Source organism: Sphaerodactylus townsendi, linkage group LG10, assembly GCF_021028975.2.
Source record: "Sphaerodactylus townsendi isolate TG3544 linkage group LG10, MPM_Stown_v2.3, whole genome shotgun sequence".
Classification (NCBI taxonomy): domain Eukaryota; kingdom Metazoa; phylum Chordata; class Lepidosauria; order Squamata; family Sphaerodactylidae; genus Sphaerodactylus; species Sphaerodactylus townsendi.
In genome coordinates, this window is record NC_059434.1 from 43,774,556 (window position 1) to 43,790,064 (window position 15,509).

Below are 15,509 nucleotides of genomic sequence, written 5' to 3' on the forward strand. Positions count from 1 at the left end.
TGGCTGGCATCTTCAGAGGTGTATCACAGAGAGAAGTCTGTTATACACTGTGTCCAGTTAGAAGGGAAAGTTCAGTGGGGTATATGCTGTCCATGACCCAGGGTGGGGAAACAGTCAGTAAGTGTTTGGGTAGAACTTGCTATGCAAAGGTGTGATTGACTGCATTGTAATGCGGGTGGGATTTTTCAATCCAGGGAGTGATTCACATTTGCATTCCCTACAGCAGCAACAGTCTTAGTGAATTAAAACCCAGTGTCTGGGTGGAGTCCATTGTCCATGAATCCAGCATGCCCTTGGCTTTTGATTCTGGAGAACTGCATTTGATTCCCAACTCCCCCACATGAACCCTACTGTTCTCTCCAAACTTTCTCAGCCCACATGGAGGCACACAATGGCACACCATCTCTGAATATCTCATGCCTTGAAAAGCTTATGAACCATAATTCAGACTTAATGACACACATACACACACACACACACACACACACACACACAAATCCATTCCATTTCAGGTACTTCACTGACAAACATTTGAAACTGGCCTATTATTGAATGTACAAAAATGTCACATTAGATTATGCCTGCATGGAAATGCTGCTTTCAGATGGTTTTTGTGCTGCAAAATTAAATCAAACATCATAAAGAACATCTTACCCCTGTCACTGTCATAGAGATATGCAAATTTGTTCCATTGGTAATACTCAATCAGACTCAGAAGGGCTCCCTTGAGGTCAGGCCTCATTTGGATAACGAATGGGTGTGTTCCATCTGTTGGGAAACTGGGTGTTATGAAGGAGACATGAAGAGTTCCACAAAACGAAGTTATAGTATTTACAGACTTCTTGTCGTAAAATCCAAAAATAGCAAAAACTCCTCTTGAAAACTGAGAACAAACTGGAAGAGAGAGAAAGAGGAAAAAGAAAACACGTTAGAAATGGCCAGCAATTACATGTTTTTCTTTAAACATATAAATATCAGGCACATAAATTTGTATTTGTGAAAGACAGAGGCTAAGAATGATTTCACCTACAAACTAAACTAATTAAAAGAAATCATCAGTAGTGCTATATTATTTTAAAGTATTTTCCAGTATTATGACAGTTTTACATCAGTTCTGCAGCAATATGATTCAGCAATAGGTACACTGTTTTTTCATTACTACTCAATCCCTGTTTTATCCAAAAGGAAGATGACCCTGAATGTAAGATGATCATTCTAAAAAAAGTTATACAGAACATAAGAAGAAGCCTGCTGGATCATCAGTGGTCCATTTTACACATTAGCCAATCAGGAGCAATAACAGTAGGGCACAGTATCAACTCCTTCACCTGTTACCTCCAAGCACTGGGGTTACTGTCTCTGAAAATGGAATCTCTGTATACACCATAAGTCAGTGATAAACTAATCCTCCTTGAACCATATAACCCTACTTTAAAGCCATCTATGCTTGTGTCCATCACTATCCTCACTGGCAATGAATTCTACAATTTAATTACTCACTGAGTAAAAAAAACCTATATCCTTTAGTCTGTCCTGTACCTATTGCCAATTAGTTTCACTGGATGCCAGCCTATGCATAATTTTGTAGACGTCTACTTTAGCCATGTTTCTTTCTAAACTAAAAAAAGCTTTTTAGTGTTTCATGTAAGAAAGGTACTCCAATCCCCTGATGTTATTTGAATGCAAATGTAAGATACCCCCACCCCTTTCTTGATTGAATATGTGGGAGGGAAACCCTAGTCTTGGGGGGGATAATAAAGTAACTAGATCTGAATTAATATTTATTTATTAAAACATTTATGGTTCAATGTGGCTTACAATAATAGATTAAAACGTTTTTAGTTTAAAACCAAAAATAAACTAGCAAATCCCAAATCTCCCCTCCTCATTTAAAGTAATTATGTCAATTCAGACTCTCTCAAAAGCCCCGGCAAACATGCAGGCCTTGCAGCACCTCCTGAAGAGCTTTGTTGAGGTGTACCGCTCATCATTTCTGGGATTCCATTCCGCAGAGCCATGATGGGAAAGGCCTGGGTTCTGGCTGATGCCAGAGGGGCCACTTAAGTGATGGGATAACCACTTAGACAATATTGTAAGTAAGTAAGTAAGTAAGTAAGTAAGTAAGTAAGTAAGTAAGTAAGTAAGTAAATGCCATACTATACTGGAATACTGAAATAAATGGAGATTATATGGGCCGTGTGTTGCCATGGTCTGGTGGATTTTGTTCCTAACGGTTTGCCTGCATCTGTGGCTGGCATCTTCAGAGGTGTATCACAAAGAAAAGACTGTTTCACACAGCCACACAGCCCAGAAAACCCACCAGAACCAGTTGAATCCGGCCGTGAAAGCCTTCCACAATAAATACATGTTTTGTTTTTCTTGGAACATTCTATGTCCTGGGTTTCCAGACAGTTGTGTTGCAAATGAACACAGTAAAAGATTTGTTATCTGGTGCTTCATTACCCAGAATGGTTAGTTAAACAGTATCACCCAGACAGCAAATTCTTCTCAGCCATCCACCCTGCATCTTTGGGTTTGAGCGCATGCCCAGTCCAGCCTTTCTAGCCAGCCAGCTTAATGTGCCCAGCTATTTCTGGGCTTCTGACAGCCAGCACTGCCAGCTGATGAGATCCTTGGATGCCTCTTTCTCCCTCAGCTTGCCTCAAACTGTTTGAAGACAGCTGTGCCAGAGGGATCTCAGACAGCTGGTTTTTTGCTGCATAGGATGACTCTATGGCTTTGGGGAAAGCCAGGCGTTGGAGCTGTCACCATGGTATTGCCAGTGGGTGGAGTTTGGTTGCTGCAGTTTCTTCTGCACAGGGGGAAGAGTGGAGAAAAAAGCATGAATATCCAGTATGCTTGATTTAACCAGCAACCCCCAGTTCTCATGAGTGCTAGATAACAAAGCTTTTACTGTAGTTCTTAACGAAACAGAGATGTTTTTCTTTGCTTGTGATGTTCTTTTAACACTATAGGCCATTCCCTCCATACTTCCTAACAGTGTTCTGTGTGGTTAGCATGACCATCTGGAATGCTACACCCACATGATAGATCTGTGATATGTACATGGTAGGATGGTGATAATCAGAGTGCAAACCTGATCAAGAAGTTTGTCAGTCTAACTTCAGAACACCAAAAGTAAAAGAATAACCACAAGGTGCTAAGTAAAAATTGTAGATTGTATCTTTTTACATTACTCAGCTAAGTATGGAACCTTGCTTCAATGTAAAATACATCCTGCGGAGGTAGACTTCCCTTCTGCCAGAGAATGGCTCAAGTGAAGTGGAAGGATAACATCCTCTTTTGAAGACAGTGGCATTTTCTGCATGGACTATATATCCTGGGATAAGGAGGTGAAACATCCCGGTTTGGCTGTGACTTCTGGGTCTTCTGCATGGCTTCCAGTAAATAAATAAATTCTGGGTCTTCTGCATGGCTTCCAATAAATACATGAAATTTCCCTTATCCTGCGGCTTTCAAAACTGCTAAGTTGACGGTTGTTTTAAAAAAACTAACACCGCTCCTGTTCCCATGCAAACATCGCGAAAAATGGACCTGTTTATTTTTCCCACCTCGCTGCCTGCAGCCAATTAGAATGTCGGAAAAATAGGACAGTTCACACACGTGCGGCAACATTGGTGAGGAAAATGAAACTAAACCGGGGGGGCATGAGTAATCACCTGGAGTTCTTCCTCCCAGCCTGAACATGCTGACAGGCTGCCATGAGAAGGGAGAAACTGAGATAGAAACATTCCAATATGTATGATACCGGTTTTCCCCTGGGATATTATGTCAGGCCGGAAAACGCCAGTAAGGAAACTGAACCATATTTCTGTAAAGCTTGCAAATATTTAAAGAGCATTAGAAAAAATGAACACCAATGTAATATTCTTTACCCTACTGAGTCTTATCTATTCTTGGAGTGAATTTTTCTTTTTGTTCTTGTGTACCTATAAAAATGTAACACATTAGGCCTGTGTCCTTGCCTATACTTCTATTATAGCACAGGGCTAAATAAAAAACAGTTGTCTTCAAACACATTTGTTTTTACTGGTTGAAACCATCTTCAAACACTGAGAATGATTCTATCCAAAAAATTTATTAGTTTCAAAGGGAAGCACTATGTTCTCACTCCCAATTTCCAGTAGTATCTGCCATATAGTAAGGAAAGCTAAGTCGGCAATATTATTTGCACTTGGTTGGGCAGGTCTTTCTCAGAAACCCATTGTACTTTTGCTACACTTGGATGAGCTTGATTGTATCATGGGCTATGATTGCCAATTCTGGATTGGAAAATTCCTAGAGTTTGGGGGTGGAGCCTGTGGAAAGGGGGGTATGGGAAGGGGAGGACTTCAGCTGGGCATAAAACCATAGATTCTACTCTCCAAAGCAGCCAAGGCAACTGATCTCTATCTGTCTTGAAATCAGTTGTAATTCTGAGGAATCTTTAGGCTCTACTTGGAGGTTGGCAATGCTACTATGCATCATCAGGCATTATGACCAATTATCATAGATAAAAGTTCTTCAAGCTAGAAAGAGGAAATAGTAACAACATACAAATCCAATACAAATTCCACTCAAAGCTCCATTTCTTCAGTCAAAAGACAAGAAGCTGAAGCACATAACATCTTACAGTTTTGCCTTTTCACCATTTTTTTAAAGCTGCATACAAGTCTTAGCAAAGGAGGATTAGCAGAGGGGGTCTGCTTCCTCACCCTCACCAGCCATTTTCAGAACAAAATCAACCTCCCAAATATTTTTGTCGATGAAAACATAAAGATCTCTTGTACCTTTTCATCCAGAAATAAAAAGCCTTGGGGAAGATGATTTTGAGCTAAAAAAGAAAAACCTACAGTACAGAAAGGTTAAATAGTCTGCCTTGGCAAGTTCTGAAGACTTCTTCCATTCAAGGTCACAAACAACACAGCTAGTTGAAGAGCCCTTATGAAAGGGACCTCTACTGGAATTAAGAACCTCTTCCTCTTTTTGCTGTTTTTCAGATAGTGATGTATAGGAGCTGCAAAAGTGTTCACTTTGTAATCTTGGATTGACTGGGATAGTTTAGGATTACCAATTTGCAGTTAGTGTATGGAGTTTTCCTGGCATTACAACTGATCTCCAGACTACAGAGATTGATCCCTCTGTAGCTTTGGAGGAGGGACTCAACAGCATTACATCCCTGATGAACTTGCTCCTTTCTCAAATTTCCCCCTCCCCAGACAGCACCCCCAAATCTCCAAGAATTTATCTAAGTGGAGTTAACAACCCCAAGCCCAGGTGATCTTCATAGGAAACACTGTCTGACATAATGGGCTTCATCAACTTACAGGAATCAGAAAATAGCCATGCCTCATTAGTATTGTGACTGCATCACACCTTGTATGTTATCCCTGACTCGTAAAGATCACAGGACACAGATGATGATCACAAAAAAACAGAAAGAAGGGCAATGGCTATGAACAAAAGAAAATACCTACCAAAAAGGTAGAGTTAAGGACTTTTCAAGGTGGAAAGAGCAAATGAAGGAATTTAAAGAACATGTGGCAGAGCACTAGAAAGCATTTTCTTTCTGGGGTTTGCTAATCCCTGTTGACTCTGTTGGCTCATATTACATGTTTTCTTTTCAGCTGTGTAGTGCCTATGGTGGACTATCGACTGTTGTGCTATAAAATCCTTAAATGACTACCAATATTATTTCTATGCATATTAAGAAAAGGGTATAAAAGTTGCAGACAAGTGGCAGAGGCATTGTACATGGTGTTCTAATGCTGTGTCATTAAACTTTTAATATCAGTATTCTAAGACTCAGCAGAAGCTACTTTTTTTCTATGGCACCTCAGGCCATAGAGTTGAGGAAAAAATCTCTCGAGCGTAAATAGTAAGCTGATTATTCAACTTTTATTACCATCTCAGGCAATATATGATTATGACAGCACAGCCTGGTAGAAACACCCTATCTTTCTGCAAATGCGTTTTTCTTTTAAGATGTTTAAGCCTCCACAGTTTTATTTACTAAAAACATTAATAGGGGAGCAATGATTTTTTTAAAGAAAAAAAGCACCTTGTGGCTTAAATAGTGTTGGCATTTATGTACTGCCTAGAAGTATGTACCATTTATTTAAAAGCACATTTATTCAGAGCGTCTCATCTCAGGATCTTAGCTAATACACCTATAACCACTATATTACTGAGAAGCAAGCCTCATCCATTTGAATGGTTTTGTGGAAACGGGCCAGAATGTGTATAGATTTGTTTAATCAAGAATTATGGTAAGTCATAGAACCAAGGATTTGCAAAGAATCAAAATGGGAGCTTCTGTGTAAGTGACCAGCAAGCCTGCATTTTTGCAATAGGTCAAAAAGGCATGTTACCAGCAGCTTGCTAGTGACTATGCAAACAAGCAAGATAACATCTTTGACATCTTGGCACTGAGGGCCTACGTGACAGCAGACAGATGCAATTTTATTACCTTGTTTTTGGGTTAGAAATGAATGTGATTAGTTAAATCAACAAAGTGTTTTTCTATATAGTTAAATGAACAGATAAATGATAAGTGATTCAAATTCACATGTATTTGTATTTTACTATAATTCTATAATTGTTAGAATCATTGTATAATTGTTAGAATCATGTTTTAACATTTCAAACTGGGGAATTGTAAGAAACATTTCATGTTGGGAGAGAAGGAAAGGTTTATGATCTAAAAATATGTTAAGCCTACCCCTGCCCTAGAGCCATAGCTCTCTCTGGGAGAAACCTAGCAAAACGGGTTTTTCTTGGAGGAACAAGCTAGCTTTTATGGCAGTTCTTTGTATATGCACAGAGAGAAAGCACGCACAAACAGCATGTAGCATTTGAATACGTAGGAATATGAGCTGCCTTCATGTGACCAGTTCTGACCAATTAGATTTTTAAGGTATATGAATCATAATACGTGGAACAAAAGGGGAGGACTGTGTGACGTCTTTGCATCTACAAAAACTCAGGTTTTCCTATACTGGGCGTGCCTCCTTCGAGAGCCACCCAGGAGAGGGCAATCTCCTGTAACATTCTAAACATTGTATTGGGGCGTGCCTCTCCTTAGGGAGAGGTCACCTTCTTCAACTTATCTGTATTCTGTAACGATCTAAATTCTGTGTCTATCACTCGAGGGCACTAAGGGCTTGTCTCTTTCTCGGGAGAGTTCACATTCTGTAACTGATCTAAATTCTGCTAAGTAAAACTGTTTGTTTTCTAATGTCAGATGTCTTTTGCTTTATTTCAAATTTTAAGTTTTTCTTAAAACTAACTCAGCTGTGTAGGACCAGAGAGCGGCCCTGGCCCCACAGTTTATACTTGTAAGTAATATGTAAGCTGTTGGATGTAAAAACAGTAAATTTTCAGGGAAGTGCTGATGTAGAATGGAATGATTCTTTAAATAAAATAAGAATTCCAGATTTTAGCTCTTTTCCCACCAATATTTTGAATTAAACTTTTTCTGATTTATACACAAGTCTTGAGAAGAAGATGGCATTCAGTTTTTTTTTTACCGCATTTCACTATGTCCACTCAAAGCATGCTAGCATCACTTTTAAAGACTGGATAGACTTACTGTTGTATACTGATAATGCCAAAGAATGAGTTTAAGGGCTGAGAATGTAAACTAGTCAGGAAGGAGGGTTGCCAGCTCTGGATTGGTAAATTCCCAGAGATTTTGGGGGTAGAGTCTGGGGGTGTCATGGTTGGGGAGGCAAAGTACAGCAAGGTATAGCACTCTAGGTTATTGCTAGGGCATACTCTATATAATTAATAAAGTTGCAGCTGTGGTTTTGAAGCACACTGGAGCCCTGTCTCTTCTTTGCTACTGGAGACTTGAAACAAGCCCCATAGCAAGTTGGCAAAGAGGCAGATGGAGCTTGATTACCTCTATCTGGCCTCCCAGCCACTATTAGAATTCATTTATAACAATGCTGTGTTAACTCTGGATAGCAACCAGTAGGAGAGGAAGGACAGGGATAGGAGGTGATGATAATTGTCATGTGAGTTCCAGCAAATGACCCAAGTGATGCAACATTGCTTGGGTAAAATAGGTGGGATGCTCTAGGCTTTGGACAAAATTCTATGATACAACCTATTAAAAATGAGAATGTGATACCCGATAGGACTGCTGTTATGATTGATCTCCAGACAATCAAGATCAGTTTTTCCTGGAGAAAATAGCCGGTTTTGAGGGTAGACTCTATGACATTGTATCTTGCTGAGACCACTTTCCTCCCCCACCGCCACCGCAAAAAGCCTGCCCTCACTCCAACCCCAAAATATCAGCGTATTTCTCAACCAATAGCTGGCAACCTCAGTACCATGTCTTCCTAGGCATCACAACCCAACTAAGCTCCACTATCCCTAGGCACCACCAAAGTCTTCAGGAACTCCGCAGGCCATGGCAACTGTATCCAAAGATACAGCTGGGCTCCTTTGCAGCTAAAAACCAGTGAATTCATCCAACTGTGATTTGGAACAAACACATTTTCAGCTTGTTCAGATAAATGTCCCTCCTGCTGCAGAATTCTTTATTTCCTCCTTTGTGAATCTCCACCCATTTCCTGTTGTTCAAACTTTTGCCCAGCAGTAGCGACCATGAGCAGGCTACAGAGGGAAGGACATTCATTGGACATCCAAACAAATCGTAGTCCCTTGATGTGATGACAGAAGTGGTTTCTGTTTGAGTAGGCAGCAGCCCTCCAAAAGATCCTCAGAAGAACAAAGAAACTGGTATTCATAACTGCAACTACTCATCTCATCTCCGATTATATATTTTCTTACCAATTTTTAATTTCATCATTTTACCACATATTTTTCAATTTTCATCAAATACTTCGAGGCTTACACACAACCCCACAACAGAATACAAGTTTGAAGTTGTTTACTGTGATTTTGAAGTATATGTGAACTGATTTCTGCCGGCCAGAGTCGAGGGCTTGTGCATCTATCTATGTTCTGATGCCAATTTTGGGTTGAATTGGTTTCAAGGCCACAGCAGATATAAAATATGCAGATGTTTCAGCCTGCCAGCTTGATGCAGCAATACCGTCCTAGCAAAATAAATGATACATGTGAAACTAAGTCATAACGAAGAATCAGGTCTTTGCTGAGAAAGGGTAAAGATAAAAGCATGCCCACTGCACAGAAAAACAAAGAGTAAGCAGCTAGGAAGTGAGACTGAATGGCTGAATACCTAATGAGTAATTTCAACCATTGTTCTCCTTTTGCAAAAGACCAAGTTAGAAATGTGACAAAGGAGTATTAAAAGTGAACCACAAAACAAAAGAACATGGGTGGGTGGGGAGGGGGTGGAAAAATGTGTTTTGGGGAAAAAAGCAGGAAGAAACATCTGTTAGGCAGAATTTGTTGCCAGAAATCATACCCACTGTGGATTATGCAGCAATGAATTGTCATTCCCATTCTCATCAACTATATGCAACTGCACAAATGGCAGAGAGCCAAACAAGGGAAACAATGAAGATTATCACAAATCCTGTACACAACAACTCTGAGGTACACAACAACTCTAAAGAATAAAAAAACTAGGAAACTGATCTCTGCACATCATAGAACTCTGTCTCTTAGCAGGCAGCCCAAGAGCTGTTAGGCCAACTGATCTTCTTCAATTAGCCTTCCTCAAACAAAATTCTCCTTTTCTATTTCCTCATAGCTCACATTGACTTCCAGTACCTTGACTCAGCTTTGCTATGCCTGTTTACGCCACAATATTTTTCATGCATTTGCTTGCACAATATCATGAAGACAATATCAAGAAACAGGGTTGCTAGGAAATGAGACTGAACAATGCAATATCTAAGGAGCAACATCCTTCCTGCATGTTCTGGGCTCCCACCACTGCTTGATGGAGCAGCAGGAGCATAATTTTTTTTGGGGGGTGGGGTGGGAACCAACATTGTGTGATACCATTGCTTCTGACTTGGTTCTGGTTTCTGGAAGTGATGTTACAGCATCTCACCACACTTGAGCAGAGGCGTAGCTGGACTAGAGTGTGCCCAGTGCACACTCTGTATCCCCTCCCCCGTGGCAGCCTGCCCCCTGATCCCTCCCTCCCTCCCTCCACCCACCCACCCTTACCTTAGTTCAGCCTGGAAAAGCGGCCTGTTCCTTTCAGGCTGAAAATGGCCTGGTGGGAACTATACTTCCCATGAGACCTTGGGGCTCTCAAAGTCTTGGGAAGTGTAGTTCCCACCAGGCTGTTTTCAGCCTAAAGGGAACAGGCCGTTTTTCCAGCCTGCACTGTTTCAATAAGGTAAGTGTGGGAGCTGGGGGGGGAAGGACTGCGGGGGACGGAGTAGTGGTGCGGGGGGATTAGGGGGCAGGCATGTGCCTGGTGCAACATGCACCCCCTGGTCCCCTAGTAGCTCCGCCTCTGCACTCGAGGAATTTCCAAGGTATCTGTGGTAACGATTTTAGAAATTACTAGAGCCTTACAGGGTCCATTATACCAGAGCACAGTGTGATGCTAGTTTTCCACACTCTGCTTCCTATGCTTCAACAGCCAACATGATCAACATCAAGCAATAGCTGCTGCTTACAGAATTTGATTTCATAAAGTATTTATTTTAACAACATTTGACTGTGATCAGATAATACCCAGCTAGTCAATAACAGCATTTGACCAGTTGGTTTCTATACCTTAGGGGGCCAAACTGCAGTACATATACCAAAATGGCATGAAGAAATGTTTGTGCCCCTTCTAGACAAAAGATAAACTGCCATGCACAAGACCAACATTGGCAAGCACCTTCTAGGGTCAACATCCCCCTTCCACTTTTCAATTGGCTATCTGGGGAAAAATGGCACCTAAAAGGAGACATTTCAGCAGCATCCCAGCAGCTTATATCACCCCCTGTTCATACAGGAAGTGTTGTCAGTGCATCACTGCCAACATCGGTTTGCTATCAACAAGCCCCACCCCCGGTAAGTTTCCCCTAGTTCCATCTGATTGCCAAGGGGGACCTGGCACTCATAATCAAGACAAGCACTGCTGATCATGAAGCATGCATATGAGGATGCCAATAAAAGGTAGAGGAAAGGGAATGCTGAAGAGGAAGGAACCTAGCAGTTCTTTTTAAACATAAGCTCCAGAGAGGATAGATCTTGGAAGTCCATGTTTCCTCCACCACATCACATCCCTCCCTTGCTTCACCCAACAGTGTTTTTCTGTTGTATTTCCTCAGAATCATCCATGCAATGAAAACATGTATTATGTATGGTTTTATGCTGAGTTGTATATGGTCTTCATGGTCCCATGTTTTATACTGTAATTTTGATATGCTGTGAGCCACCCTGAGCCTTCAAGGAAAAGGGTGGCATAAAAGTTTAATAAAAAAAATGAATAAATAACCTAGATAGTTTTGCACAGTGATACCAATAAACCATTCAAGCTGTATGTTGTGCTTTTGTATAATTTTTAAAAAATGTACAAGATTTTATATCTTAAAATTATTGCACATCTACTACCAATTAGGTTCCTATGAACCTTATTTAAACTTTGTTTTCACTGGAAGTGCCAAGTATTGAACCTGAGACCATAGACATGCAAAATATGTGTTGGAGTCAACCAACTCCCCCCCCCCCCGCCAATAAACATGACACAGATCACTGTGGCAAGAAGGTTAATTTGGCAGAAACTGGCATTCCTCTCTGCTTGTGTGAGCCATTATATGGAGCAAGAGGCTATTCACGTATATCTTTCATGAATGGAGCAAGAGGCTATTCACATATATCTGGGAGGGAAATTTTCTGTTAGTCCCACTGTAGCCCTCCCCATGCTACAGCACACACTGTTTACAACTGTCTCCTCATCCTTTGTAGAGGCTTGGTAGGAAGGTGAAAAGATCTTTCCCACAAACTGTCTCTATTCAGTTCATTGGAATCAACCCCATATGCTCTGCCACTGAACTACGAGCCTTCCCTAACAGAAGGCTCAAAATATCCATCTATCCATCCATCCATCCATCCATCCATCCATCCATCCATCCATCCATCCATCCATCCATCCATCCATCCATCCATCCATCCATCCATCCATCCATCCATCCATCCATCCATCCATCCATCCATCCATCCATCCATCCATCCATCCATCTATCTATCTATCTATCTATCTATCTATCTATCTATCTATCTATCTATCTATCTATCTATCTATCTATCTATCTAATCCCCAACTTTCCCAGCAGAAACTATCCCAGCTCAGGGTGGTTGGCAACAAACAATTTTGTCTGCTGAGGATGAAAAAAGGCAACTCTTCAGCCTAAACATGTGCCACAGTTCTTTGGTTGCTCTCTCTGGCTGAGTCTGAGAACTAGACTTTGAAGTGATAGTTGGCCCAGCCATCCAAAAGGGAAGCCAATTCTGACTCAGCCATGGGGATTTCCCGCCCTTGTGATTTCATCCTGGGCACCATCCTAGAAGTAATTTCCCAGCTAAGAGGCCCTCCTGGTTGGGCAAGGAAATGAGCCAGTGCTATTTTAGGCGCTCTGAGTTAGTTCTTTTTTTTAATATTTGAACTGCTGTTATAGATACAGTCAATGGTTTGGCAATGCAACCTGTTCTACAGTCTATAGGCTTATTATGCAGGGCTGGTGCTATTAATGCCAACATCTTTTAGTACATTTTATGAATCATGATCCCAGGGATCTAAAATAAATTCCATTATTCAGTTATGTTAGTCTGATTTCTAACATTCCCTGAAGCTGTGAATTTAATTACTATGATACATATTCATGGACATACAAAACCACACATTGTGCCACAGAAATTACAGATATTCAGTCATCAACTAATCACATCCAACACATTAAAATTACTAGCAGAATAAGTCTGCTAAGTCTTCCTAATTAAAACTACATGATGACCTACCTTAATTCTTATGACTAGCATATCAAGATACTTTGTTTATCTAAAACAAATGTTTAAAAGGAAAGTATATTACTTTATATCAATATGATTTAAAATCTTTATTTCTTTTCTCCATATTTTGGAGCATAATCTAGGGCTGTTTCCACACAGCCCAATAACAGCATCCCAGGGACAGTAAAAACACCATCCCTGGGGCACTGTTCACATAGCATGCTCATGCCAGCCAAGCAGCGGGAAAATGCTGCTTTTGAACCTCGCTGAATGAGCGAAGTTTTGCAAAAGCGGCATCTTCCACCTGCTGCCGTGCAAACGGCAGTGGGTGGAAGGTGGTGTTTTCCCTTCGACTTCCCCAAATGGCTCTTACCTTCTCCTGGCTTCTGTCACATTGTGGATGCCATGGGACACGCTTCCTGGCCTTCGATTCCAGAGCCATCACTCTGACCATAGGGGTGTGTCCCCTGGCCTCCACAATGCAACGGAAGCCAGGCGAAGGTAAGAGCTGTTTGGGGACGGCACAGCCTGTGCAAAGGATGCGCACCCAGTGGGACCGTCCATGCGAACAGTCCCAGGAGGTACATCGGCATAAACTATGCCGATGCAGCCCTGCTCAGCTGGCCGTGCAGAAACAGCCTAAAACTAAACACTGTAATTTATTTCCTATTTACTGTCTAATGGCAAAATTTCAACTGAGTTTAATACCTGTATTCCAGATAGACTTCCACCATGGCCACCTGCTGACCTCATATGCCAGCTACAACTCAGAAGAAAACTAAAATAAAAAACAGCAATTACCAACATTGCTACATCACTACAGCTAAACCCAGAAGTGACATAAGAAGGCTTAGGAATTGCTGCAAACTCTGCAGATATCGCACACATGCCTGTGTCTCTGCCCCCTGCCGCACAACCCTAGGGACACTCATTGAGTTTTGACATTTGCAGTCTGTCCCTTTGTACTTCAGTGAAAAAGCAGTAATTCTAAATGATGGACTCACAGAATTGGTTGTAAAGTTGAAGTGTATGGAACTGCTTTTGTGAACAGGGGTGTTTCACGTGACATCAGATTTAATACAGTTCAAACACTGGACTGTTAGATCCTGTTGGACTTGGTTTGGTTAGTTAGACATGGTTTTGTCAGAGCAGGGCAGGTCAGGTTAACCCTGGATAGCTTGCACTAGGGATCAAAAAGATGATCTAACCCTGTGTGAGGCATAAATTATATTATCAAGCTGGTCAGAGTTTCTTCAATCCATGTAGCTTGGGACTGGATGCCACAATGACTGTATTGTACTGGCTTAATTGAGTTAGAAAGATAAGACTTTATTTAACTAAAACTGAATGTCAAGTTTTTTAAATGTTCTGGGCAAATACATGCTGTCTGAGAGTAACCCAGATGAATATGACAATGGTATTTTCAATTTATACTTCATAAGATATATTGGGCCATTTCAAGAGCACTTCACATTATGTGAATCTCTTTTTAATTTTCAGTCATGGAGCAGAAATCGTGTAATTCTGAGTAAACTGTTCTTCAGCTAATCTGTATGTCAGCTATTCCTTGCCCGATTTTTGGCAACACTTACATATGGAACAATATAGCAAAGTTTTTTTTACAAGACTAGATTCAAAGATTCATGCCATGCTAAAGGAATTGTTTTAATAAACTTCCATTTAATGCTGCTTTTAAGATACCTGATCTTACAAAACCAGTGTCAAAGGAAAAGCAGCATCAAAGGAAGAAGATTTTGAACTTCTCATCTTTGGTATTAAGAACTGAAAATCCCCATTTCACATTTGCGTAGTGAAAACTGAAACCATGATGCTTTATTTTTGTGCACCAGTCATTTCCCTGCATTCTCCTACAAATGGACCTTGAGCTTGTTTGGAAGTTCTAGCAGGGGAGCACAGCTATCATATACCCTTGACCAAAAAACAGTACATTCCTTCTATCTGGATGTCCTCTTCTATCAAGCGTGCAGCTTCAAGAGGAATGAACATGGAGTGCTGAGGGAGGTAGGGGGCACCTGACTAGGCAGCCAGATCAGCAGAATCAACTCTGACGATCAATAGGGTGAAAGATGTTGCAGCCAGATCGCCCTCACAGTAATTTCCCTTAAAAAGTAATCTCTTCCATGTTATTTGTATTTATCATATCAGTATTATATATCAAACATATTTATAGCATTTTTGTGCATTAATATTGTGCATCATGTATGAAAATATACAGCAAATGCACATAGTATAAGTGAAACTCCAAAATAAACAAATGAGAAACTGAAACCATTGCCCATAAATTAATATAAAAGGAAACGAAATTTGTTTTTTCCGTATTGCCTTGCTCCTTAGGCAGCACCAGTTCCAAAGAGCACATTATTTTTTTTAACAAAATACAAATGACATAACTATCAAGTAGTAGCCCTACTGATCTGTTGTTACAAATGAGACTCACAGCGAAATCCTAATTGTGGAGTATTTCTGGTGGTGGCTCCGCTGGTGCATGGGGCCTGGCCTGGCAGTAGAGGCCAACTAAAATTGCCCCAACCCCCAGCCTTCCCCCCAAAACACTGGCAGACAAGAGCGAGGTGGAGCTGTATGGTGCC

At 40.9% G+C, this 15,509-nt stretch overlaps 1 protein-coding gene across 6 annotated transcripts in view; it reads right to left on the bottom strand.

Moving 5' to 3' along the window:
• The window catches only part of GRIA2 (glutamate ionotropic receptor AMPA type subunit 2), a 91,082-nt gene that overhangs the window by 38,348 nt on the left and 37,225 nt on the right, over positions 1-15,509 (bottom strand). For all 6 annotated transcript variants that reach the window (XR_007245610.1, XM_048509381.1, XM_048509378.1 and 3 more), the window contains exon 3: positions 655-894. Coding sequence is in view for 5 of the 6 variants with exons in the window: in XM_048509381.1 (XP_048365338.1) it covers positions 655-894 (240 nt within the window). In the remaining variant the exon portion in view is untranslated. The remainder of the gene's footprint in view (positions 1-654; positions 895-15,509) is intronic.